At 40.4% G+C, this 27,602-nt stretch overlaps 1 protein-coding gene across 7 annotated transcripts in view; it reads left to right on the top strand.

Moving 5' to 3' along the window:
- Nucleotides 1–27,602, top strand: part of CACNA2D1 (calcium voltage-gated channel auxiliary subunit alpha2delta 1) — a 658,833-nt gene that overhangs the window by 466,541 nt on the left and 164,690 nt on the right. For all 7 annotated transcript variants that reach the window (XM_039518654.1, XM_039518644.1, XM_039518662.1 and 4 more), the window contains exons 8-10: nt 9,362–9,431; nt 10,593–10,643; nt 12,071–12,170. In XM_039518654.1, coding sequence (XP_039374588.1) covers nt 9,362–9,431; nt 10,593–10,643; nt 12,071–12,170 — 221 coding nt within the window. The remainder of the gene's footprint in view (nt 1–9,361; nt 9,432–10,592; nt 10,644–12,070; nt 12,171–27,602) is intronic.

The raw sequence follows: 27,602 nt of genomic DNA, 5'->3' as shown, positions 1-27,602 counted from the left end.
ACAGGGAGCGGGGGGGTTGGATGGGTTGGGGTTTCTGTGGGGGGCAGTCGGAGGGAGTGGATGGTGGCAGGGTGGGGCTACCCTCCCTCCCCGTGGAGTGTCCTACTTTTTGAATGTTAAAATATGGTCTCCCTACCCTTCACAGTGCAACTCTCCATTCACAGAAAGCTGCATCATGAGGTCTCAGCAACCTCCCTCCCTCCCCCTCTTTCCTGTTGGTAGCGGCCAAGGGAATGCTGGGAAATGTAGTTCTTTCCCTGCTCCAGGGCTGGCTCTATAGGCTGGCTCTATAGACTCCAGGGCTGGCTCTATAGCTCCAAGGGCCCCCTGTTGGTTCTCAGCTCCCAGGCTGGATCCCTGCTGCCCCTGCAAATGGGCAGCCCCAAGCACCTGCTTGCTTTGCTGGTGTCTAGAGCCGCCCCTGGTTAGAGAGACTGGCTACCTGCACAGTTTGCTAGTTTGAAGTTGGTATTTTTAAGACAAAAAATGTCAGTCTTTGCTAACCAGCTGCCTAGTTATAATTTAGCTGTCTGCCTGTCCCCTCCATTCTGCCAAGACTGACATCCATGCTTAATTTTACATTCAGTAACAGTTGGCAGAGGCCCTGGAGGTTTTTTGCCTTCCTCTGCAGCATGGGGCACGGGTCACTTGCTGGAGGATTCTCTGCAGCTTGAGGTCTTCAAACTACAATTTGAGGACTTCAATAACTCAGACATAGGTTAGGGGTTTGTTATAGAAGTGGATGGGTGAGATTCTGTGGCCTGCATTGTGCAGGAAGTCAGACTAGATGATCATAATGGTCCCTTCTGACCTTAAAGTCTATGAATCTAATACTGGGCTCTTATATGGCATTTTCATCAGTAGATGTTGAAGAGCTTTACAAGGGAGGGAAGTATAATTATCCCCGTTTAACAGATGGGGAAACTGAGGCACAGAGTAGTAAAGTGGCTTGCCTGAGGTCACAAAGCTAGGAATAGAAACTCAGTCCAGTGCTCTATCCAGTAGGTCACACTCAAGTTACTGGGATTACTCACATATTTAAAAGTATTTATGTGCAAAAGACTTTGAAGGATCTGTTCAGCCTTAGGGCAGGGAAATGTGAATCAGGACTACAGGGTCCCTTCTGATCTCTACCACTGGGTCACACTGACCACAAGATTTTAGCCTCATTGCCTCAGTTTATTTATTTTAAAACAGATATAAAACAGATATTTACCCATTTCCCAATGGTAATAAGAAATTTTATTAAATAGATTAAAATTCTGTCTCAAGTCCTTATGGTAATGCCTTTGGGATAGTGGTCTTTCCTTATGTGACTACATGGTCCATAGATTTTAATGGGAGAGCAATATATGTAAGGAAAACAGAGTGCTGAAGATGAGTATCTGGAAGGATAAGTTTCCCCTTAATGTGTGTAAAGTGCTCTGAAACTCTCTGCTTAAAGATAACTAGATAAGAGCCAGTCTTAAGTTTTTTAAAACATTGAGGAAAAAGGTTATTTTGAAAATCTCTTCGGATGTCAATGGAAGCCTATCTTTCTCAACTACTGAAGCTTTCCCTGCTAAGGCAAATTAATAATGGAACAGCTTTAAAATCAATTTCTAATCAAATAAAATGGTATCTCTCTAAATGAAGGACTTGCTGTGCACAGCTGCTCTTATGTTAACCATTAATGCCGAGTAATAGTTTTGCCATGATATTGAACTCTCCAAAGAAAGTCATTACTGTAGCAGATAATAGGAGACTAGAAAGTCTGAAAAATCCATACAAAATGAATCTGAAGCCTTGCAAAAAGAAAGTTTAAGGGAGAACTTTGTGGGCTTTTTCATACATCTTTGTGTAGCTGACATTTCCCCTTTTACAACTGGAAATATAAAGGAGACTTTAGAGAGAGGAACATGAATGTTCCAAGTGTTTCAGCTTGTAAATTATCTGTGCAATTAACGTTCTAGTCAGAATGGCTTCATCACACAGAGAATGAGTCTCCATCTGATCATTATTCACTTTATATTTTTTTAATGTCTGGAAAGAGAGGCCAAGGACTACAATGTTTGTTGTTGTTACAATGTTCATGATACAGACACTTTAACAATTCACGTAATTGGGTCTCATATTTCTAAAGCTATCGTGTTGAATGCCAGCAGTTACGCAAGCAAGCCAAGTCAATCACATGAAAGCATTTTAGTTCTGGTAACAAAATGTTCACACCATGGTCAGTCCCCATATATTATATGGAAGGTAACACTGCCACAGTGCATTTATCATTTAAATAGAAACTTCTGCAGTTAATATATTATGAGAAAAAACAAATGCCAACAAAGACGTCATCTTCACTAATGACATTCACAAATGTAAGGCTCCTTGTTGAAGTACTTTACCCCATTCAGCGTTGTATTTCGTTCACAGATATAAATAACCTCAGCCACAGATGCATGTGAAGGATGAAATTTACTTTGCCCATATAAGACAGAAATATTGGGTTCCATGCCAGTGATTTGGTGGGAGGTGGTGCACTAAATACATCCCCAGTCAAAGGCAAGGTACAGGGCTGCAGCACAGGGCCCACAACCACAGACCCGCCCCCCTCCTTGGGGTGTTAGGAAGACTGGGCCTGTGGAATTCAGGATTCAGTCACCCCTGCCCTAATGGAAGCCTTCCCTAAAGCAAGCCAAACTGCCAGGCTGTTTGGGGCCGAAGTAGAGCCTACCAATCCACACCCAGACAGGCATGAGATGCTAAGGAATGTGTCCTCACGCTGCTTACCCTCTCTTTCATCTGCTCAAAGCAAATGTGGGGCTTAAGTAGTAGGGAAGGCTTTGCATGAGACAGTCTTTGCCAGGGTGACTTTCACCTGGAAAAAAAAAATTAAAAAGCCTTTGCCTGTGTAAACTAGTTTAGCAATGGGATTTCCCACTGTAGCATAAACACTGCATGTGGTGCTGCAGTCTGTGATCGCTTTCCTGTGTCCACTTGTTTAGACAATGTCATTTGCTAAAAATAAAGAACCGTGGAGAAGTGTGCTCTCTGATACTCACAGACAGAGACTTTGCAACCGTGTGTGAGTGAGAGGGTATTTTGTTGTGAATACTCTATAGTTATCATAAATATTTCCCTCAGAGAACTGGGTGGAGTCACCATGTCTCTTCCACAGATTCAACTCTTCACCACTGGTGGTGCCATCTGCTTGGTCAGGGCAATCCCACGTCCCTTCTCCATAACCCTGCTAATTGGCAGCAGTGCCATCTGTGTCAGCAAGAGGACTGCCCTTTAAATTGACCTCCTTTCCCACTCCATCCCCCAGTCCAGCCTGGGATGGACTCCTCACTGCAGTGTGACCATTTCACCTCATCTTGTAACTTTCACTGTGACTTTTCCACCTCTGCAGTTGGTTGTTACAACCTACGCAGACAGAAGGTCATTCACTCAGCGGCAACAGATTATCTCCCTTGCCTTTTCACTAGCCAAAAGGATTGAACACTGCTTGTATGACATGGAAATTTTGAAGAGCTGGGGAGAAGGGGCATTCAGTTGTTAGGGTGTGGGCTGTCTGATCTCTGATGTGATTGGCATGGAAGAACTGGGTAGGAAGAGCTTATTTTTCAAGATATAACTAGGTATTAAGGTCACAACAGTAACACTAGTGTTATGTGGGGTCTTGTGCAGAATCTACATCAATGTACTCTGTGGTTCGTGATGATTAATCCAAGGGCAATGACTAATTAAATGACAGTCATCTATGATTTTAATTATGGATAAAGCCCCTGACTTTGCATATATTACTGAAATCTAGCCGGATAATACTGCTGAGCCACTGTTGCACCAGCTGACTCCAGATCGGTGCTCATTTTAATGTAACTAGCTTAGGAGATAGCTGCTGAATACAGTTCACTGTCAGTGTAGGCAGTCTCACATTACAAATTTGAATTCGTTTGAGTGTCTTCACTTGATATAAGAATTCCTGTTAAAATGGGAAGAGTGGCAATGTATAGGCAGCTATTCGTTGTACCGCAACCTTTCTGTCTTGGTAAGCCGGTTTTATCTAGCCTGGCACTGGGGTCGCGTAGGCATATTTTCCTTGATGTTGTCGGCCCCAATGTGAACATTTCCTTAAGAAAATGTAAAATGCAATTTCTGTTAAAGAAATCGCTGTCTGATCCATGTTCAATAAATCATCTATTGATGCCAACATTCTTACTAATTATTGTTAACCCTTCTAAAAATTTCCATTGGGGGAAAAGATTATTTAAATTAAAGATAATTTGGGCAATGATTATTAAGATGCTTATGGCAAAATAGACTTGGTGCCATCAAGGCTTTAATAAATATATTAAAATACAGTATAGTCATAAAATAACTGAATGCAACACGGAGAGGAAACAGAGAGCAAAAACTACGGAGTCTGAAAACCATATATCAGAGGGGTAGCCATGTTAGTCTGGTTCTGTAAAAGCAGCAAAGAATCCTGTGGCACCTTATAGACTAACAGACGTTTTGCAGCATGAGCTTTCGTGGGTGAATTGCATCCGAAGAAGTGGGTATTCACCCACGAAAGCTCATGCTGCAAAACGTCTGTTAGTCTATAAGGTGTCACAGGATTCTTTGCTGCTTTTGAAAACCATATAACACACAAATCACCATATCGTGTAGCAAAACCTATTTTATTATAAAATTCAGATCCATTTAATAGAAATTCAACAGCTGGATTGCATATACATCCACATTCACCCTAAGAGACTTTACTACCTAAACTTCTCCTCATAAGGTTACTCTCATTTTAAAGCCTGTAATCTCCATTTCAGTAGTCGGAGAAGTAGAAGTTTCCCATATGCTTAGCAAACAACAAAACAATACGAACAAATCTTGCTTGAAATCTATCCAAACCTTCATCTCCATAATGCAAAGATTTGACAAAGAAGGGTTATCAAATCCAGCAAACATTTACTACTAAGGTAGGTGTAGTGCTTACTGCTATAAGAAACCTCATAAAAATCAATAGATCTATGCCTGGCAATAAGCACTACACCTCTGAATTCTTATTATTGTTGTTGTCTGCTATTTTTGTTACTATATTTATTAATTTATTATCTTGCTCTTATAGAGCCTTTCATCAGTAGGTCTCAAAGTGCTTTACATAGGAGGTAGTATCATTATCCCCATTTTATAGATAAGCGTTTAATTAGTGTTTGTACAATTTAATCCCAAGCCAGGTCTCCGGCAAAATTCTCTCTCGCTATCTTCACAGTTACAGTGTAGAGCTCATTGAATTTTGCTTGAATCATAACCACTGTGTGTGGCTTATTGGGGGGGGTTTATAGAAACCAGTTGACGGCATATCATTAATTGTGCCAAATAAAAGCGGGGGGGGAGGGGAGGGGGAGATTGAATCTATGCACATTGGCAGGAAGTTGTAGAATTTGAAGTTTAATGTTTACTTTAATTCTGACACATAACAAATAATAATTGCAGAATGTAAAGTCTTTAGTGACTTTGAAGGGTATTTGATAGGAACATTGAGGGGAAAAACGTAAATGTGAGTAAAGCAAGCGTTTTAGGGCAGAAAGCCAAAGCCCCACCACGCGGGACAGCAGTCCAGGGCCCTGAACCCCAGCCCACGGGACTGAAGCCAAAGATGGAGCAATGTAGCTTCAAGGTGTCCCCTGTGGCGAGGGGTCCCGGGCAGTTGCCATGCTTGCTACCCCTTAATGTTGGCCCTGGTTTTTATATGGTGAAAAACAGTTACTGTAGCACAGCTGGGCTGTGGAGTTTTTATAGCATTGTGGGGGGCGCCTCAGAAACAAATAAGTTGAAAACCTCTGATATTGGAGACCCAATTCAAGTCCCTGATTTAAACCTGGGTCTCCCTCATCCTCAGTGAATGCTCTGACTCCTGGGGTAAAAGTTATAAGGATGGAAGTAGCACCACCACAACAGTTTTTTTGCCAGAAAAAATGTAGGTGCATAACTCCAGAACAGGCCTGAAGGCTGTGAATCCCAAGTGGAGATATGTGCCTCCCTCCACCTGGGCTTAGGTGACACAGCCCTCTCCTTGGCATTTTATACTGGCTACTTAAGGCATGTCTCTGCTCAGCATGCTGGCTTTTCTGGATCCCATTCTTAGGCATCTAACTTTCCTCATGCTTTGTATAGGGAGCCTGGGAGCCTACAGGGCTATGGATTCCATTAAGCCGCAGGGCACCTAATTTTAGGCATTGCAGCATTGAGTGAAAGTCCTCTTATCAATAAATCTACATACACTCTGGAGCATCCAGAATTTTTGGTTTAAAAAAGAAATATTTGTCGCTTAAATTATATTATCATTTTCATGAAATGAAACATTTAGCTATATCTGGGCGAGATCCTCGGGTAGTTTAAATCAGCATAGTGTTATGGGTTTCAGTGGCGTTATGCCAGTTTGCACCAGCTAATCTGTAAAATCAGGGGTCATACCCTATGACTGGAGAATTGCTAATATAATACTTATTTTTAAGAAAGGGGGAAAACATGATCTGAGAAATTACAGGACCCTTGGGTTGACTTCAACTGTATTCAAAGTCTTGGAACAAATTTTGAAAGAGAAAGTAGATAAAGACATAGAGATAAACAGCACCTGAAATAAAATACAACAGGGTTTTACAAAAGGTAGATCATGCTAGACCACCCTGATCTCTTTGAGAAGATAGTTGATTTTTTAGACAAAGGAAATGCAGTAGATCTAATACACTTCGATTTCAGTAAGGTATTTGATACAGTTCCACATGGAAAATTGTTTGTTAAACTGGAGAAGATCTGGAGGAACTTGAAAACTGGAGTAATAGAAATGGGATGAAATTTAATAGTGCAGAGTGCAAGGTCATGCACTTAGGGACTAACAACACATTTTTTGCTGTAAACTGGGACCATATCAGTTGGAAGTGACACAGAAGAATAAAGACCTGGGTGTACTGGTTGATCACAGGATGACTGAGTCACCAGTGTGATTCTGCCCTGAAAAGAGCTAAAACAATCCTTGGATGCATCAAGCAAGGTATTTCCAGTAGAGATAGGGAAATGTTATTGCCATTATACAAAGGCAAGACCTCTTTCAGAATACCATGTACAATTCTTCTCTTCCATGTTTAAGAAAGATGAATTCAAAGTGGAACAAGTGCAGAGAAGGGCTACTGGGATGATCAGAGGGAAGGAAAACGTACCTTATGAGAGGATACTCAAGGATGTTGGCTTGTTTAACCTAACCAAACAAAAGCTGAGGGGAGATATGATTGCTTTTTATAAATACATCAGAGGGATAAATACCAGGGAGGGAGAGGAGTTATTTAAGTTTAGCATCAATGTTGACACAAGAACAAATAGATATAAACTGGCCATCAACAAGTTTAGGCTTGAAATTAGACAAAGATTTCTAACCATTAGAGGAGTGAAATTCTGTAAGAGCTTCCCAAGAGGAGCAGTGGGGGCAAAAAACCTAACTAGCTTAAAAACTGAGCTTGATAAGTTTATGGCGGGGATGGTATAATGAGACTGCCTACAGTGGCATGGTGCCCATCTGTGACTGCTTGTAGCCTCAATGGCCGCTATGGGACACGAGATGGGGAGGGCTATGAGTTACTACAGAGAACTCTTTCCCAGGTATCTGGTTGCTGGGTCTTGCCAACATGCTCAGGGTTCAGCTGATCACCATGTTTGGGGTCAGGAAGGAAGTTTCCACAGATCAGGTTGGCAGAGACCCTGGAGGGTTTTCACCTTCCTCTGCAACATGGAGCATGGTTCAGTCACAGATTTAAACTAGAGTAAATGATGGATTGTTTGTAACTTGAAGTCTTTAAATCATGATTTGAGGACTTCAGTAACTCAGCCAAAGCTTATGAGTCTGTTACAGGAGGAGGTGGGTGTGGTTCTGTGGCCTGTAATATGCAGGAAATCAGACTAGATGATCGTTATGGTCCCTTCTGGCCTTAAAGTCTATGAGTTGATGAGCTGAGGATCTAGTCTATTAATGTATACCCCTTCAAAACATTGATTCCCTCTTAATAATGCAATTGGTGGTGCACAAATAACAATATGTGTTCCCTGCCCCAAGGAGCTTACACTTTAGTAGTTCAGACAAAAAGAATATATGGCCTATGTTAAAAATGATAGTGGTCATTTTAGAAAGAGTTAGTGGAAGTCAATGTGACTTGAGAGATGTGAAAGAGAACAGAGAGACTATTTGAAATTTCAGAAAGGGAGGTGATCACAAGCATAAAATCTAATATCATCAGGAGGGACAGAACCAGGATTGTCCCATCTCAATCATCATCATCTCCATCTCCCATCTCATTATTACTCAGATATTGGTCCTAAATAATAATAAATATAATAAATATTGAATGGTGATAATGTTCATGGTACATTGTATTTGGGGCCGGCTCCAGGCGGGGTTGCCCAGGGCAAAAAGGAAAAAAAAAAAAAAAAAAAAAAAAAAAAAGCGCGATCCAGAGCCTACCACACCACCTCTCAGTTCGGCACGTCTGGTCCTTCGCTCTGAGTCTCTGAGAGGACTGCTGGCTGCCCCTGGAAGACCGACCCGACCCACCCACGCCCCCCCCCCCTGCAGCGCTGGGCTGGGGGCTGGGGCTTGGGCCTGTGCCTGTTGGTTATTTCTTATTTATTTACTTATACAACCTACAACATTAATTTGTATTGTCCATTTTTTTCTTTTGCTTTTTGCTTTCCACAACTTCCAAAAAAAAAGAAGAGAGAGATTAAGATTATTAATATCTCTATCCTCTGGAAATAGCTTGCCTATGGGAAATGGGGCTGATGTATTACAAAGATTAAGAATCTTCCTGATTTCTTCAGATTTCCCTCTTCTGCCATTTTGCAGACCTTGATACTTTAGTTGCATGTCATTTTTAGGATACTTCTATTACATATCTGTTTCCTAATCAGGGATTTCAGCCAAAGCCCATTTAAATCAGTGGAAAGACTCCTGTAAACTTAAATGAGGTTTGAATCAGGTTTGCATTTCCAGAGACCAGAATATTTTAAAAAGTTTGTTTTATAAAGTATCTGCTTGTCCTAAAAGGTTATCTCCCATCCCAAAAATACTTTGGGTGAAATCCTGGCATCACTGAAGTCAATGGCAGTACTTCCCTTTGAACTGTTTTAATAAAAACAATATTTTTAGTAAAGTGTAAGTAGATAAAGAACATTCTAACTTCCTACCACATGTTATTTATATAGTGCTAATTGTGTGAAATATTGATATACCACATATTAAAGGGGTTTTTAATGCTCTCTAAAAGTCTTTAGCTTATGTTACTTTATTCAAATAATGTGTAATATACTGAAATGAGTACAATCTATCTTCTTTCATTTTTAGCCTCTCCATGGGTAGATAAAAGCCGAACTCCAAACAAGATAGATCTATATGATGTTCGCAGAAGACCATGGTAAGCTTTCTTCGGATGAATGAAGCACGTGAAATTGTCAACATAGTACATATTCTGATAAAGAACAAAATCAATAGTAAATATGTGCTAAACACTACACTAAACCCTCTTCTGATAATTTTTGAGGACTAAAAGTTCAAATTTTAAAATATTTTCACTTTCTTTGTAAGCCCATTTTAACTTTCTGGGTAGGTGACATGTATGCAATATCATATTGCTAGACAGAAGGAATTTTCATGATAAAGACAAATACCCAGGTGGCATGACGATAAGACCATTAAACACTTAGATAGAAGGCAACAAACCAAACCAAATTAGGATGATCAAAATGAACCATTCTGTTTTCCAGAATGATTTACAAACACAGTTCTAGAGGGTTAGGCTAGTACTACGGTCACCAGAGCAGTGGGCATTCTCTTAAAATGCTCTTTTTCGGTACTGATTTTGAGCATTTTTTCTCCCAGAATACTATTCCATTTCTTGCTCACTATATTTTCTCATTTATATTTTGCTCATTTTTATTGGTTAAGTATACAGTCAAACCTGCCTGAGTGGCCACCTCTGAAGAGAGACCCCCTGTCCCGAGCAACTACTTACAGAGGCCACAGAATGTTTTCCCCCTATAATTTAACTGTGAAGAAATTGCTGTCTGGCCTCCCAGCTCTGAAGGCAGTGTCGCTGTCAGCAGCAGTTCAGAAGTAAAGGTGGCAATGCCATTCCTTTGAAGAGAAAAGACATCTTAAAAGCAACCACACTTACTAATTCCCATGAGTAGTCACTCTTGCCACATTTTACTGTACTCTCATTAAAAAAAAAAAATCTTTGCCTGAGTTGGACTGCTGGAATAATTCACCTGCTAACTTGTCATCAAGATATATTTAGCTCTCAAATCCTATTCACCCCTCTCTGTTGTCGACATACAAGAATAGTGAATTCCTACATCCTATCTCCAGATCTCGCTATTGTTACTTGAACCTTCGTTTACCTAGAAGGAGAAGCAATGAGAAAGTGACAGTGCATGAATTTCCTACTGAGATGCAATTGAGAAGTTCCTTTGGTTCAGCTAGACTTGGTTTTAGGGATCACAGGGTCTTTCGATCAAATGCTAGAGAGGTGTTTTTAAGTTTTTATCTTTCATATCTTTTCATTTGTTTATTTCAGGTACATCCAAGGAGCTGCATCTCCAAAAGACATGCTTATTTTAGTTGATGCGTAAGTGTTTAAAGACTGGATATTAATACTGGAGCGATGAAAAGCTATTTGGCACCTTTTGAACAAACTATTGCAAATTGAAGGAGAGATGAGGTTGAAAATAAAAGACATTTATTTGAATTGTTGGAAAAAAACGGCCTTGATACTAGGATGTCTTTATGGCCATCTGATGTTGTTATATTGTCAACATCTCAATTATTTAAGTAACCAATTGAAAATGTCTCAGGTGAATGTCAGAGCTTGTTGTGAAACACAAAAGAAATTACTAGAAGCAAGGAGCTTTTTTGTCTGAGAATTAATTAGCATGGTTTGGTGACCAAAAGGATGAGAACTCATGTATGCTTAATGTATTGTATTCTAGTTCTCCACAGTTTATCTTAAGCTGTTTAAAAGCCTAAAGTCCAGCCCCTTCAGAGCTGTCAAAACATTAATCCCCAAACAGTCAAAATAAATACTTCAATGTGTGAATACTCTGATGTAAAAAAAAACAGTTTTGAATGTAAAGCCAAAATTAAATACCGGGGGACTGAATGTTGAGGGTAAAATGGCATATTTTAGAGACTATAGCTGTATTGATTAGCTCAATTATTCAAATGGTGGTGTTCTACATTACAATAATATTAATGAAGATAATGTTATAAAAAGCTATGACAAATTTACAGTTGCCATTTCCAATTGTATAAATAAATTTGCCTCTGGTTTTGTATTTATATTCAGAGATTTATTCCATGTTGTATGAAGACTAAAGGAAGAAATTCATAAAAAACATTTCTCTGTACCCCTGTCAAGATTCCCTTTGTTAAGCCAATGTCAAGAGTCTGGGGGAACCATCAGGCTTGAAGTGTCTCACAGATTGCTTTATACTGAAAAAAAAATCTATTCATTGGTTCTTTGCCTCACTGGGAGAGATTGCATTTGATGCTTTTAAATGCAGTCAAATATTTCTGTATTGCAGAGGTGTGTTTTATCAGCATTTGCAATTCTATCCCTCTCTCCCCCCACCATCCCAGTTTGAGCTTTGCCCTGAAACAAACATTCTGCAATTTAGATCCCTGAAAATGTAAAGCTCTGACTGAATATAAGAGAGTAGAAGAATTTAGGGAACACACAATTTGCATGTGATAAATTCTCATGGCAATCATGAATTGAAAATGAGGAAAGAATGTATCAGTATGGGTCAGGCAACAGAACTATTCCTCTGAGCTACAAAGTTATGGCTTGGAGACCAACCCTGGAACTTTTTTTTTTTTAATAGCAAGTTTCTTCAATTGCAGAGCAACTCTTAAAGGTGAGACTTGGGGCTGAGTAGGCACTTCTGGAGCAATCTTGAGTATGAAAATATGGGAGCCAGTTTATAAAATCTAGTTCAACTGTATGTTTTCAATTGAACTCATTCAATCAATTTTTTTATTATCTCTGTTATGCAGGAGTGGGAGTGTTAGTGGACTGACGCTGAAGTTGATCCGAACCTCCGTCATTGAGATGCTAGAAACATTGTCAGATGATGATTTCGTGAATGTAGTTTCAGTGAGTATCAATTCTTTCAGTGGCAGTAGTGATACAAGGAGGCTCTTTTCTGGGCCAGAGTTGAGTACTTGGTTAAGCTGGACACACAGTGCTACCAAACTGAAATATGTGATGCAAACAAATATAATGAAAAGCACTGAAGCTTTGAGACATGTGGATTTGAAATTAGAAGTGATTGGCTGAGATCCAGGACTGTGCAAGGCAAAGTTTGCTTTTTACGAGGATGTAAGAAAGCTTAATTTAAAAAAAAATTGGTTTATTAGAGCAAAATACTTCTTTCTAATCCACATTGTTGCTCTCTATTGAACATTATTCATTTGTTCTGCACGTGCAATTGCTACTGAGATCATTGCATGCTTGTGGAAAATATGAGAGCTGCTTATTTGAGATAGAATAAGATGAGGGTAAGGATTTGATTCTCCACTGACTTCCACCTTGTTTAGTCATTTATACCTGTGCGTAACAGACCAAATTCTCAGCTGGTGTAATTTAGTGCAGCTCATGGTACATCATGACAAACGGTACGAGTGTATTGTTTAATATAGAAATTAATGGTCTGGGTGAATGGTCAGAGCTTAAATGGCTGGAAGAATCATAATATGGATCAATGACTATCAAGCCTCAAGCGCCTGGTGGAGGACCCTCTTTGAACAATGGCAAGAGCCACATAGCCAAGTTAGCAGGCTCTGCAGGACAGACACAGCACCAGCACCCTCCAGCGGTCGAGCCTTGGTTCGCTGTTGGGTAAAGGTTGCGACATTCCAGAGTATGCATCTGCTACTACGTACCACAGGTTGCACATTAAACTATTTTGCGTGGACAATCTACTGCTATCAACAGTTTCCACCTTCCCAGTATCTCACCATCATCATTCACCAACCCTTCACCAAAAGACTCATGGAATGAGTTTCCTAGGCAGGACTGAGAAGCTGGAAGCTGATACCCAACGATCTCCATGTGAATGGCCTAGGTGTGGTGGTCACATGAAATCCCAGATTCGGGGAGTCAGGAGTAATGGAGGAGCTGAGGGAGAGGGAAGTAATTGCTGGGAATGAACCTGGGGAGTGAACCTGGAGGGTTGTTGGGGGTGGGTGGGAGAAGTATAGAACAAGGCTTTTTGGGAGGCAGAAGGGATTGTTTGGGAGTCTCCCCCATGCAGATCCTGGCTGACCCCTAGTCTCTCATTCAGGCACATCTGCCTCTGTCCCCATGTGTCTGTGCACCCCTCTTCCCCATCCCCATGTGTCCCTTTACTCTGACTGTCCCCATGTGACCCTGCACCACCATTCAGCCACCCCCTCCACTGTCCCCATATAGCCCTTCACCCCTTGCTCCCTATTCCCATGTGGCCCTGCACCCCATTCCACCCCTGCCCAGTCAGTTCTCCCCCACTAGCCCTTCTCAGTCCTAGTCTGTGACCCTCGAGTAGCTCCATGTCTCCATGTGCCCTGCTTTGTGTGTTCCCTCTCCCCCATATCCCATGCCTCCTAACCTGGCTCTGTGAACAGGGCACTGTGAGGACTACAGCTGGCTGCTGACTGCTAGGTGCCAGTCAGCTGGCTGCTCTCTGTTCTGGCACCACCTGGTAACTGCAGCACCTCTCTGGCAGAATATATTTTTCTGTAGAGAAAAAAATCTGAAGGGGACGTGCATTCTGCGCTTGCACAATGGTGCAGAATTCCTACAGGAATACTTAATGGAAAATATTCTTCTGATTAAAGAAATGGACATGTCCTTGACATATGCTAGTTTTAGCTTCTGCAGCACCAAGGAAAGCTGATTGCCTATCTCCCATATCTTAGCAAGAACTCCAGAATTTCTTCAACCACTTTTACACCTTGGTAGCTGTAGCAGCTAGAAAGATGACGAAGGGCTTCTAACTAGGTTGTTCCTTTCTGTCTGGTAAAGTTACAAAGAAGAATAACTTTTTAAGGAAGGAAGGTTTGTTCTTCTGGAATTGCAGATCTGTATGGACAGCTACCAGGGCAGGATAGCTCTTTCAGCTTTTGGTATCGGATGCTTCCACTGCTTAGATCATTTACCCGTGGAGCATAAGTAGAGGTTGTTTTAGGGGGATGTAGAGTCAAGCAAGCATTCTCTGCACCCTGTTTTGCTCTAACACGTCTCTTAGGGCAGTTACGGCAGACATCTGTCATCTTTACTTTTGGATTAAGTCCTCCATGCTCTCACTTAATTGAGGCAAAGAGCTGAGTTATACATCTTCTCATTAGAGAGAGAGAGAGAGAGTGTGTGTGTGTGTGTGTTGGGGGGAGGGGGATGTCTTTAGTATTGTGACGAGGACCCTTGAGCAAATGAGACAAAAATCAAACCAGGTCCATTGCAAGGTCAGTGGTGGGAGGGTTCATACAGCCCGAGCAAAGGAAGCATTACATAATGTTCATTTGGTTATAAGACACAACACCTTTCACTTGATGGTTTCTGTTCTTAGGTCCAGAAACCCCATTCTTGACGACAGAAGACTAGGTAAAGAGAAACATGCCAGACAGAGGCAGCTACAGTGTCAGCTGCCCATACACCTGCTAGCCCTGAGGGTTAAAGTATTACTTGAGAGCCTAGAACCAGCTTGCATGTGGCTTTCCTGACCCTCCTTCCTCCTTTTGCAGACCATCTGCTTTGTTTCCCTGCAGAAGGGAGTAGGATTGCTATGAATTATTGACTGCTAAAGATTATTCAGTTCAGTTACTTGATCAAATTCCACCTCATGCTGTATTTGAATTGTCCTTCCTAATCCCTTGGCAAGTATCCCTCTCATGAGATGCTTCTCAATGCAAAGGTGGCTTTTGTCCTAAGAATGGGGCTACTGAAGTTCTATGTAGTTCTGACCTCCTGTGTAGGACAGGAGGTCAGACCAGATGATCACAGTGGACCCTTCTGGCCTTAGAATCAATGAAATTCCCTCAGTGCTACAGAGGGGAGAAGCTTCTATACAAGGTATTTCTTCATGCTGAAAAAACAAAGATTGCTTTTGCTCCATGATAAATTTTCAGAAATTGACCTATTACATCGTGAAGTTCATGTTCCACATGCTGATCCTGCATTCCTTCATTCCTGCCCTTGCCTCTTAAGACTTGTTCTGGACTTCTGACTTGAAAGTTGCCTGTTTTCTCATTGCAATCAAACTGGCACACCAGAAGGGCCTTTATTTCTCTGTAGGCAACAGTTGCTACCCATACAAAGTCTTACTCTTCACCCTGTGTACAGTACTAGGATCATTTGCCATGTGATTCGTAGTAATTGCTGTTTTCTTTGGGCTTCCTGGCATCCATGTGTATCTGGAACTGGAGGACTGGCGTGAGCATAGTTTTCTGGAAGGATATTAAAGCTCCAGTTTGGGGGAAGGGGCAGAGGTATATCTCCCAAATGTAGGCCTATGCAGAGGCCGTAAACTCAAAAAATACAGTTACTGTGATTTCTTTAACTCTCATTCCTAAATCTGTAGATTCAAGAAATGTTGCAATTTAAAAGTCTCTTGGACTAGCATTGCTTGTCAAGCTCTGGCCTAGGATTCAATATGCCAAGTCCTGAACTGCAAAACTGTGTGAAGGCAAACTAAATTATTTTGGTGTAGTTTGTTTTTAAACAGTGGGAACCCTAGAATGCCATGGCTTATTCTGGAGCATTTTTTATTTTTATTTATTTATGACTGAACTATACAACTTTGAATATAGGAATTTAGAATGGAAGCACTGACAAACCCTTAAAGCCAAGTGACAGCATGTGTGATGAGTAAGTACATAATGATTTTGGAGACAATTTTCAACTTCTATTGATAAATTATAACCAGGCTGCAGGGAGAAAGTCCTGAAATAACACTATACAAATCTCTTTGAACACCATTTACTGCTTCATCTTTTAGCTGTCAGTCTAGTTAGACCTCTCTTCTAGTAGTAAAGAAGGAAGCTTTAATGGAAGTGGCATTTTCTGCCTTAAAGTTCTTAATATTGAAGTAGAGGGTTTTCTTTGGTTTGAACTGCAGTGGAAAATACCTCATGCTCAGTTGTTTATTAAAGCAGAAAAACTTTTTCTATAATGAAAATGGTGATGCCTGCCAAAGTGAATTGAAATCTCATTGTTTGGTCTTTCTGGATCTTCTCCGGTTTAAGAGAAAACGGCCAGATCCTCAGCTGGTGTAAATCAGCATGATTTATTACTCAGTTATGGTACCTGTAGGTTATCCTCTGTTGGTTATGTCTGGCATACTTGAAAGCTTGAGTTTTCTTAATTATTCAGTTTGTGTTAAACTGAGTGGTTTTAGGTGAAAATGAATGGACAAATTGAGATGGTTGCATTATCTCATGCCTTTGCAATCTATCATATCATTGCCAGAGGAAGGGACTATATAAGTACCTGCCACTCTAGAGTGGTGATCCCCACAATCTAGGGTGGTGACCCCCTCAATCAGCTTCCTCCCAATCTCTGCTTAAGGCATCTCCAGCCTTCCCCCCCTCAGACCCTCCGGCCTGTTTCCCAGTCTTCTGGCCTGACCACAATGGAGAACCTAGTTCAGGTCCTGCCGTGATCCAGGATTTCTGTAGCCTACGTTCCAACCAGGCACAACTAATAATGAATAGCAAACACACATGGGAAACTCGTGAGGAGTTCATAGATGGAAATTTTGTTTGAGTGATATATTAGTTGAATAATTTGGAATGAAGAAAATTGTTCACTATGAATACCATTCCCAGTCCTAGACATGACCAGACTTTAACTATACCCAGCATGACCAGAGTGCCTGCTGAAATATGTGTACATGAACATACATGCAAAGTCATGTACATAGGGGAACTTATGCTCTGTTTATTTTTCTTGATTTTTTTTTTAATGTGGAGCAACTGTTTTTTCTGTTGCTCATATACCCTTTTGTATACTTTGGAAATCCTCCTTGCTTTACTCACGTGAGCTAGGCAATCAAGATCCGGCACTGTATGAAACTAAGGAGTCATCACATCAAAGGGAGTTAAATAGCATTTGAATTCTTTCACAATAAGCTCAGCAGTTGAATTATAACCTGCAGAATATCAATATATTTTCTAATTCAGTGAACATTTGTGATGCTCTTGTGTGTGGCAGTGTTTAGAGACTTCATTGTGGAAGTCAAGGATGTTTTTGTTTTAGAGCATTCATATTCATGGGAAGTCAAGGCCCACAGATCTGTGCATAACAGAATATGACATCTTTAAATATTTTTATACACTGCAGTTTGGAAAGTGGTGGTGGCATTGTGTGTATATATACTGTTTAAAAATAGGCTATATCCTTGCAGTATCACAATTCAGTTTTTATAACTATATTTTTAAGTGTTTAAAACCCTATTTTGGATTGCAGTTGTAAGATGATGTTGGATTTCAACTATGACATTTTCCTTTTGTGACAAGAAAACGGGATGTGTACACCACAAATACAAAAAACAAGTTTGAAATGATTTTACTGCCGAAAGGTTTTCTTCAGGCAATGGAAGTAAAAATAGAACAACTTTGCTACAGTCATATTTTGTTCTTAATGTTGTTTTTATTTTTCTGTATTATTTTTGCTTTCCTTAATTTTCCCACAGCCCAGCCAAAATCTCAAAGCCAAGTCAAACACTGACAGCATGGCACTAAATATATATAAATGATGATGACAATGAGAATAAAATATTCCACTATAAGGATTTTTTTATATAACTTAAATTTAGGTGGCATTCATCCAACACAACATTGACATTAATTGCTGTGGTGATTATTGATTTTAATAGTGTGTTTAATTTTTGTTTCACTTAAGCTGCTTAGCACTATCTAATAGCTTGTGAAACACAAAAAGTAAACAAATTACTAAAATGGAGATAAATAAACTAGATTATTTTAAATTACATATATATAACTTCAGCACACTGCAGACTCTTAGCAGGATGTGCCACCTCAGCTTCACTTTTAGTTGAATATGGGATTCTTCCATTTTATTTATTTATTTATTTTGGTTTGCTTGCTTTTCTCTTTTTTACAGAAAAATCTGATGGTTTATGCAGTTAGAGTAGTGGGCTCAGTGATTATTTTCTAATCCTAATGTAATCTAATTCTTCCCACCTATACTTCATAAAATGATCCGAGGATCATTTGGATGAATGGAATTATGTTCATTAAAGGTCATGTTCATAATAATAGGAATAATCATGTTAACAATTCCAAATTGATTCCCCCTAAAACAAAACAAAGCTCTTTATTCGTGTGAAAGAACTGTAACTTTATTCAGTGGGTCCATATTATTGGTTAACAATGTTTATAGCTAATAAATAAAAATCTGGGTGGTAACTGGCACAGTATTAGTCGGCTGGCTTATATTAACCTTAGCAAGAATGGTAGGTTCTTCTTCTTGTGCCAGTCCCTATCTGTGTTTCACTGTAGATACACATATGCTTCATGTTTCTGAGACTGGCAGTTTCTAGCAAGTAGTGTCCACTGGTCTCTGCCTTCACAGTTGCTCTCCTTATGCTTCATACTGAGGGTATAAGCAGCAATGTGGATCAAAGCCTCTTCACTTCTTTCTTATTGCCTCATGGCGTGAGTTGAAAACCTCCAGTTCCTGGAATTGATCTTCTTTGACATTCTTTCCTGTTGATATTTGAAAGCTTATATTGGTAGTTATTGTTAGTGGTTTTCATAGTTCCCCTTCATGGGGCAGGTGGCACCTCCGCCTGGCCACTTTGATGAATCAGCTCTTTCCAAGTCTGAGGCCCCTTTTTCCTGTTCGTTGTGCACCCTACTGCCTCTCTGTCAGGGTGCTCCCTTTTCATGATTTGGCCCTTTGGCTAGGTCATTATGTGTGCTTTCCCCTTCTGGGGTATCAAAGTCTTTCCTTACCAGCAGTCTTAGTGAGTCTTCCCATTCACTGCCCCTATGAAGCCACTTCACCCAGAGGCTGGTGGGGGAACCCGGGCCCGCCTTCTACACAGGGTTCCACGGGGCCCTCTTCCATCAGCCAAAGTCTGCACCATCCTGAATCTTGCTGACTTTTCCCTGAGCCTTTCCTTACCTTCTGGCTCTCCCTCCTTCTCTGGGATCGCCAGCCCCAAATTCCCTCCTCCTAGGGAGTAACTGTAGGCTGCTTGCCTCTACAGCCCCAAACACACCTCCCTTCTCCCAGAGAGTGACTACTTCCCAGACTACTTCCTTGTAGCAGCCCAGCTGCTCTCAGCTCCTGGGCTTTATACAGGCCCCTCCTGTTCCCATCCAGATGAGCCTCATCCAATTAATCTCTACTCCCTGGTTCCTCCTCCAGGTGCATCCTAGGCAGTTAATTGGCCCAGCTGGCCACCTTAACTCCTTGTGTGGGGTGGAAACCCTATCACAATCCCCACCCCAAGGAACCTCCTTGTGTGGGTGGAAACCCTATCACAGTCCCCACCCCAGGAAATCCTCCAATCCCCCAGCGCAGGATTTAGATTATGCCCAGGTGCCCAGGCTTTAAGAATTGTCTTCTATCCCTTTTCAGTCAGCGATGGCCACCAGTGCTGCCTTTACTGTCTCAGAGAAGCTCATATCTCTGTTAAGGACAGTATTTGCCTCTCCTTTCCCAGCCAGATGTGGCAAGCACAAGAACCCTTGCTTCAGAAGCATCTAATGGATCATGCCACGAGCCCTCAGTCAGATGCAGGTTGAGAAGACCCTTGTACGTTGGCCTGAGACATCAAGTGTGCTCATCGTAGCTTTATGTCTGACTTAGGATTGGGAACGATTTGAGTGAAGGACCCTTCATCTTGGCCTTCTCACAAGAATAAGAGTCACTCATAAATGTAAGAATAGATCTCCTCCTAGACCTTGTAAGAGAAGGGATCCCTCTCCATCCAAATTGAGCAACTCTTTCTGCCCAGCACACAAGGACTTAGGTTGTCTTAAGCCTCAAGACCATGGTTAAAAAGGGCACAGCAGCAAGGCTACGTCAGCACAACTCCACGCATCATCATCAACACCAACCTTGGTACTGACTAAAGCAAAGCACTGAGAGCTGAATGCCCACAAACCATCAGTACAGATGTTAACCATGCGGTTGGAGGCTCCATCACTAGCAGTATCACCACAGCCTCAGGAGGAACCACCGACTACCAAGAGTTCCTTCACACTGTCTCCAGTGGTGCAGGACAACAAGACTCAGCCTTTCTAAGGCTCCAACATCCAACACCACACCAGAGGATAGTTTCTTCCTCCTGGGCTATCATTCCCCACTCCCACCCCTCACCCCTGAGTGACCAGCCCTCACAAGGGATATTCTAACACCAGGGAGAAGCTCATCTCCCATTCCATCTGCTAACTGTTACTTTCTGATACTGGTGCCAATGGCACTACCACTAGAACTGGATCAAATCTTCTGGAGAGTTGGGACATTTTGGTGGAACCATCTTTTCCTCACCTAGAGAGTTTAGTCTAGACAGAGATTTGAGAGCATCCTACTTCTAGCCTTGTCCATTCAAGGGGTACCACCCCCATTTGGCACCAAAGGTACCCAATGCCTTGGGGACCACCACCAATCTCTGGTCATGGAGTATATGCGTAACCCCGGTGAAATACAGGTAGAGACTGCACATCTTGAGGAATTACAGTTACGAAGTGTGACTTCCCTTTATCAGCAGTTACGCTTTTTCCCTTCAGTATCTTTTGGCCAAGAAAGTAACAATATTCTACAGCTTGATAAATTTAATAATCACAGCAGTGTTTAGCAATGAGATGTTAAATTATCCAGATCTCTGTTCTACAGCTAAACTACGCCAAGATGTTACCCCACAAAACCTCATGTAGCTATTCATGCCCACACCTGAGAGACTGGGATTTAGGGTCATGTCAATCAGCTCTAGGAAGTGGCACAGTGTGATTTAATCAGTCATGCTAGGTTTATGTAGAAATCCTGGGGAACAACAAGCTTAAAACTGCATGTGCTAAACACTTTAGTTCTACATATTTAATGTCGTCTTTGCATTTATTTCCAGGGAGAAAGGGCTGGCTGAACTATTTAAGTCATGTAAAGACTGTCAAGGGTTAATATGTCATAATTTCCTCTGGGATTTGCATTTCTGCTATCTGAAGAGCTGTGCTTTGTTGCAGAAAGAAAACCTGCTGTTAGAAAGAGCTTAAATGTATGAGTAATACAGCTGTTTTCCCACTAATCCGGTTATATGCTTTGATAGCAGTAAGTGGTAGATGATAGGGGTAGCAATTCAATCCCAGCACGCTATGATTTAGAGACTTGGTTGCAAATGTTGACACAGAGAGTGTAATTTGTTTATGATTGTGAGTAGGCTGTGGTTTCTGGAGAAATGTATTTCAACTTCAAGCCTGCAGAGGGTAAAAAAAAAATGCACCAAGGAAAACACTAACTTGTAACAACAGACATGTTAAAGGTCAGAAGCTGTAGGGCTGCTTAGAATCACTTACCCTTTATAAAAATACAACCAAATATTTACTGTTTAGGTACTGGAAATGAAATATTATGAGTGTGCTAGGGATAATAGAATCATGCTTTGGGAAAATTGAAAGCTCATCTCTAGCTATTATGCTGTGGTTTGGGAATGTGTGAGAAGGAGGTTAGGGTGGGGGGCAGAATTGTTTTGAAACAATACACCTCCCAGCCCTCCCACCCAGTCAATCAAATTGTAGGCTGGTATCTTCAAAGCAGACAGACATCTACCTCCCATTGAATTTTAATAAGAGTTTGACTCCTAATTCTCTGAGGCTTCTTGGAAAATCTTAGCCATAGTTACTTAGGCTGCGTAGCAGGCTATCAGCAGTAGTCCCATGGAGCTGCTAGAGTTTCAGTGATGCTGGGACATTCTAAATAACAAGGCTGTTTGAGAGGAGGTGGAGGGTTGCTGAAGATATCCGGGCCAATCACTGAGGTCAAGAAGTAACAGAAGGTGATTGAGAGGTAAGAATGAAACAGACTGAGAGAGGGAGGATTGGCAGCAGAGGGGTAAGACTGGGCAGCTGAGTGGGAGAGGTCTGAAAGGTGAAGGTGAGAAAGTAGGAAGCAATCAGAAGTCACTGATTTGGAAAAACAAAGAGATGGTCCTCAGAGTGAAAAGCGAAGAGAGGAATTAAGATCCTGGAGAGAAGCAGAGAGTGAGGAAAAAGTGTTTTTTGTTTGTTTGTTTTGTTTTTTGTTTTTTTTTAAGAGCAAGCATGAGGGAGGTCCTGGAAGCAGAGGTTTAAATTGGTCCATGGAAAGACAATTCTAAGAGCCTCCATCTGTGCAAGAAGTCTGAAAGTCAGTGGGTCAAATTCAGACCATAAATACATGGATGGAACTCCAATGATATCTATCAGTGGAGCTGTAGCCCTCTGATTCCAGGTGTGGATTTAACCCTAAGACTGCTCCTGGGAAAAGACTTTTCCAATGTTTGCTGAAATCATTGAAAACCCCTCTCATTTACTTTAATAGGTGCTGAATCAGAGCCCTTATGTTTGAGACAAGATATACATAGTTCTTAATTAAATAAGCAATTTTTGTTTGCATTGGGAGGGATTATCTTTGCAAAAATTAGTTTTTCAAAATATTGCTGTAAAAGTTTAAACAAACATCTAAACTTTTAAATATAATTTCAGTAGGTTTGCTGATCCAGTATACAGAAATACAATCTTCTCCCTATTCCTACTCCCTTTTTATACATCCAAGGATCACCCTGGCCCTTTTTTCCACAGCACCACACTGGGAAATTATGTTTAATTGCTTGTCCTTTATGGGCTCTGAATCTTTTTCATTCACTGCTTTCCAGGATAATCTGTAGGTATGGCCTGCATTCCTCCTTCTTAGATGTATAACTATGTACTGGGCTGCAGTAAAATGCATTTTGTTTTAAAGGACGCAGCTTACCAAGTGTTCTAGATTGCTCTGTATGATTGCCCTGTTCTCATCAAAATTTACCATTCCACCAATCTTTGTACAATGTACAGATTTTATCAGCAGTGATTTTCCCTTTACTTCCTGGTCACTGATTAAAATGTTGAATAGTGTCAAGACCTAGCACCAATCCCTGCAGAATTCCACAAATAACACCCCCTTCAATAATGATTCCCCAGTGACAACTACTTTTTGATACCTGTCAGTTATACATATCTTAATCCATTTAACTTGTGCTTTATTGCTATTGTGTAGTGCTAATTTTGAGATCAGAATGTTGTGCGATATTGATTCAAATGCCTTACAAAAGTCTACGCAGTTTGCATCTGCACAATTACCTTTATGAAGCAAATTTGTAATCTCATCAACGATAGCAGATTCATTGGAGACCTATTTTCCATAAAACTCTGGTGACTGGCATTAATTATATTCCTATGCTTTAATTCTTTATTAATTTAATCCTGTATCAGCTTTTCCATTATTTCACGAGACTGATGTCAGGCTAACCCAGACTATAGTTACCCTGCTCATCCTGCTGGCCCTTTTTGAAAATAGGCACAACATTAGCACTCATCCAATCTTCTCACATTCCTCCCTTATTCCAAATATAAAATTAACATCAGTGAGCCACAGAGCTCCTCAGTCAGCCTTTTTAGGACTTTTGGGTGCAAGGTAGCTGGGCCTGCTAAAATAAAAATGCTTATCTCTAATAGATGTTGTTTAATGTTCTCCTTAGTTATTCATTGACTGGAAAGTACCTCCTCCTCCTCATAGGATATGAGTACATCATCCTGCTTCTTTCCCAATAAAGAACAGACATATTTATTGAACGTTTCTACCTTTGCTGCAGCATTTTTTAACAATTTTACCATTTCCATCTATACCATTGGTATGATTTCTTTTGGTCCTAATATATTTATTTAAACACCTTCTTATTTTCCTTAGCCCTGTGAGACATACTTTACTATACTGTACTGCGTTCATGTATTGTAGCATAAATCAACAAAGTAGTTCATCGACATAGAGGTGTACTGAATCAGACACCAAACAGACCTGAACTTTTGACTATTACTGTGCTTCAGAGTGATGGGCATTTCATGGACAGACAGAATCAACATTTAACTTAAAATATTCTCCCAGTACGTAAAACAGAAATACCTTGGAAAAGCTTATTTAATACTCTTATTGTTACTGTCTTCCTTGGAACATACAATCTGGGAAGAAAGAATGAGGCGATTGGCTCATTTTCCCTGTTGATATATGTACATAATACCAATTAAAGTTAATGGGAGCTGCGTGCAGCACAGAGAGGAAAGTACTTTAAAAAATATTTTAGACGTTGATTTCAGACCACAAAGATGCATAAAGCCAAGAAAAAACCTCAATGAACATAAGTGTATGTTTTAACAGCTCGGTCCTAGCATGCCATTTAAATTGAACCCTGAATAACTAGAAATTGTATTATGAAGCATTTGGGGACTAAGTTATTATTGGTTTTGCATCTTGCATGCTGTGTTTAAAAAAAACACAAATAAAGCCTAAGTTTAAAAATTTTGGTTGCCCCAGTACAGTATATATATATTTTTTCAGAACTCAGAAAAATGACAGTCACATAGACAGTTACAGTTTCTTTCCTTAGTGATCACTGGTTCAAGACCAGTGGTTGGAAATGTTTACTGGTCCTGAAGCATTAGTACAGCCTACCACTTGGGGTTTAGCTTTAGCATGTGAGCAGTGCCTTAAAATCGTGTAACTTGCTTCCCATCTTGCTATTCCTTGTACACTCTAGCAGCTTCCCTAGAGTTAGATATTAAGGGCTACATTTTGTCTGGGTTAAGTACTAGCTCCCCCCTTTTTTCACAGGAATGATTGGTGACTTTAAAATTTGCTCCTAACTTTGTGCCCACAAAGTCAATTCTGAGCACCAATCAAAATGGTCCCTGAAAAGAGAAGGCTCCTTTCTGAAGATTTAGCTGTAAGTTTCCATGGCACTTGAAAGCTGGAATTCCAAGTTGTGAGCAGTGATAGGGGCCAAGCTGTTAAAGAACAGGAGCTTAACTTTAAGACACATTTAGGCACCTGCCTGATTTTTCAAGAGTGCTGAGTATTCAACAACTTCCACTGACTTCAATGCCTGTTTAGTGGACCTCAGTGGGAACTCAGAACCCTGAAAATGAGGCAGATGCCTAAGTATAGGTTTAGAAGCTTAATTTTGGCCTCTTAGTTTTGAATATCTTGGCTAAGGTTTACTGTTGTTTTATGTTTAATATTTTTTTTCTTTTTATTAAAAAAACTATAAAGGAAAAGGCCAGCAAAAACGTTGATGAGAAGACTTCAAAACAAAATCTGTCTAATTTTGGATTTGGCTAGGCTGGAATACATCTGAGTAGACAAAGAGCCAAATCAAATCAAATTAGAAACTGAAGACTAGAAATCAGGATCTTGGGATTAGAGATGTTATTAAAAATTACATAGTTGTTGCTAAGCAGTGTAACTGGAATGAAACTATTTCCAACTCTGGCAGACTAGCTAGACCACATTCACTCTTGCTTGGTTTGGGCTTCAGCACAGATTCCTAATGTCCCTGCTTATAGCTGTCACTATCAACAGCTTTGCAAGTTGCTTAAATGACAATGGTTTCTAGACTAATCTCCATCTCTCTGGTAAATTAGCAGTGTATAAAATGGGACTGTATATCTACCTTTTACTTCCACTGCCTAGTGAATCCATTTGCTGTTTCCAGTTCCATAACTACTTTAAATGTAGAAGTCTTGCCAGACAGAGGCCTGCTAGTTGTCGTCCATATTATCTTAGTGCCAATCTCATGCATTTTTTGGATGTCTTCTTCCTCAATAGGATACTGGAACTAAACTACATTTCAAAGTTAACTTGTCTATGAGTACAGGCTTGTCCGATTTTTGTTCTGTGTATGAAAGTGACTGTCATCACATTTGCTGTAGGTGCACTGATAAGTAAGCTCCAGGAACAACTGACAAATTCTTTTGGAGGTCAGAAGAGACTGGGCATTTGGTATGGAGTCCTCAAGTTCATTGCCAGGTTCATCTACTTTTTATTCCCAGATTTTATTACTGCTACTTCATTTAGTCTTAACATTAATAATTATTCCCAGTGGAGAAAGGACCACTACCTTGATACAAAGGGTTGATTATTTCCTGTTCTCTTATTAGTTATGGTTTTCTAAAAGAGGAACAAGTTCTTTCTTTGGTAGTTTCTTGATGTTTTTTAAACAGTTGTACTGCCATGTATGCTGGTATAAATCTAGTGCAACTCTGTTAAAGTCTAACACACACACTGGTAATGGGCCTGTCGTGGAGCAGAGGAACTAGGAAAGGAGGGCCAGGTTGTAGTAGGCAGGCTGGGGAGTCTGCCATAACTTAGACAGGTGCCCATGGCTATCTAAATTACACCAGGTTTCACAAACCGTCGAGGATCAAAAAGGCACAAAAAAGACTTAAAGCCACATTATCCCCCTGTGCCCCTGGGATGTGAGTTCTGTGTAGAAATTCCAAGAGGCACTGCACAGAATCTTACCCTATTTCCAGCTGTTGGTTCCTTTGTCAGGTGGTAGTTTTGCATTGATTTCTGTGCAATCCAGATTTTGTACTGTTGGCGATTATCGGTAGACCAGTGTAAATTCATACTGAGTTTGGCCCAGAATTAATCCTAAATATTTCATGTAGTCTTTGCTTGAATATCTATGTAACAGAGAGAGTTCATTATGGTAACTGATATATTGTACAATAGGTATTTCTCATTGTATCTTCTTTAATAAATGTTTATGCCAGACAGTGTTAAATGTTTCTGTAATGTTTAGCATGTTTAGCATGAAAAGGAAGAACTAAGTATTATATTGCCAAATATCAGGAGATACAGTATTACTAGTTTACATACAGTATGTTCAACATACATTCCTGTTTAAGGGTATCTGAATGTGCAGAATTATTTTAAATATGATGCTCCTGAAAGAGTGAGGTTTTTATAGGTCACCATACAGCATGTGTATTGTGCATGTGAAACGTCTCTTGAAGACTTTATTTTGAATTGCATGAAAACATAACAGAAAAACATTATTTTTCCATAACAAGATATGAACCCTAAACTTTAACATAAAATGTTGTTCTCTGTGATGTCAGGACTATAAGGCAAACTTCCATTGTTTGCTGAATTCGCTCAAATATTCCAGTGCTCTGAAATCTACTGGTGATTAACACTTGCAAGTGCTCTATTTTGTCTTACTACAGTATTCTCTAAATGGCCTGTGATAAACATTAGTAATATCTACTAAAATACAGGTTGTCATTCAGAAAATTGCCTTTATTCTGGTTCAGGTTTTCTCAGGATTAACCTAAATTCCTGTTACGGAGCCGACAGCACGTAAACACACACACACACGCACAACGGAAAGCAGCAAAGCTGGATTTAGTTACAAGGGGAAAGCCTTACAGAATCAGATCTGTTTCACTCCTGCTCATTTAATATGTATAGATACAACTGGGTCACCAAGCTGCTTTAGCCATGAGGTAGGAG

The sequence above is a fragment of the Mauremys reevesii genome, linkage group 1, assembly GCF_016161935.1.
Source record: "Mauremys reevesii isolate NIE-2019 linkage group 1, ASM1616193v1, whole genome shotgun sequence".
In the NCBI taxonomy this organism is placed as follows: Eukaryota; Metazoa; Chordata; order Testudines; family Geoemydidae; genus Mauremys; species Mauremys reevesii.
This window is presented reverse-complemented; position numbering and strand designations above follow the sequence as displayed.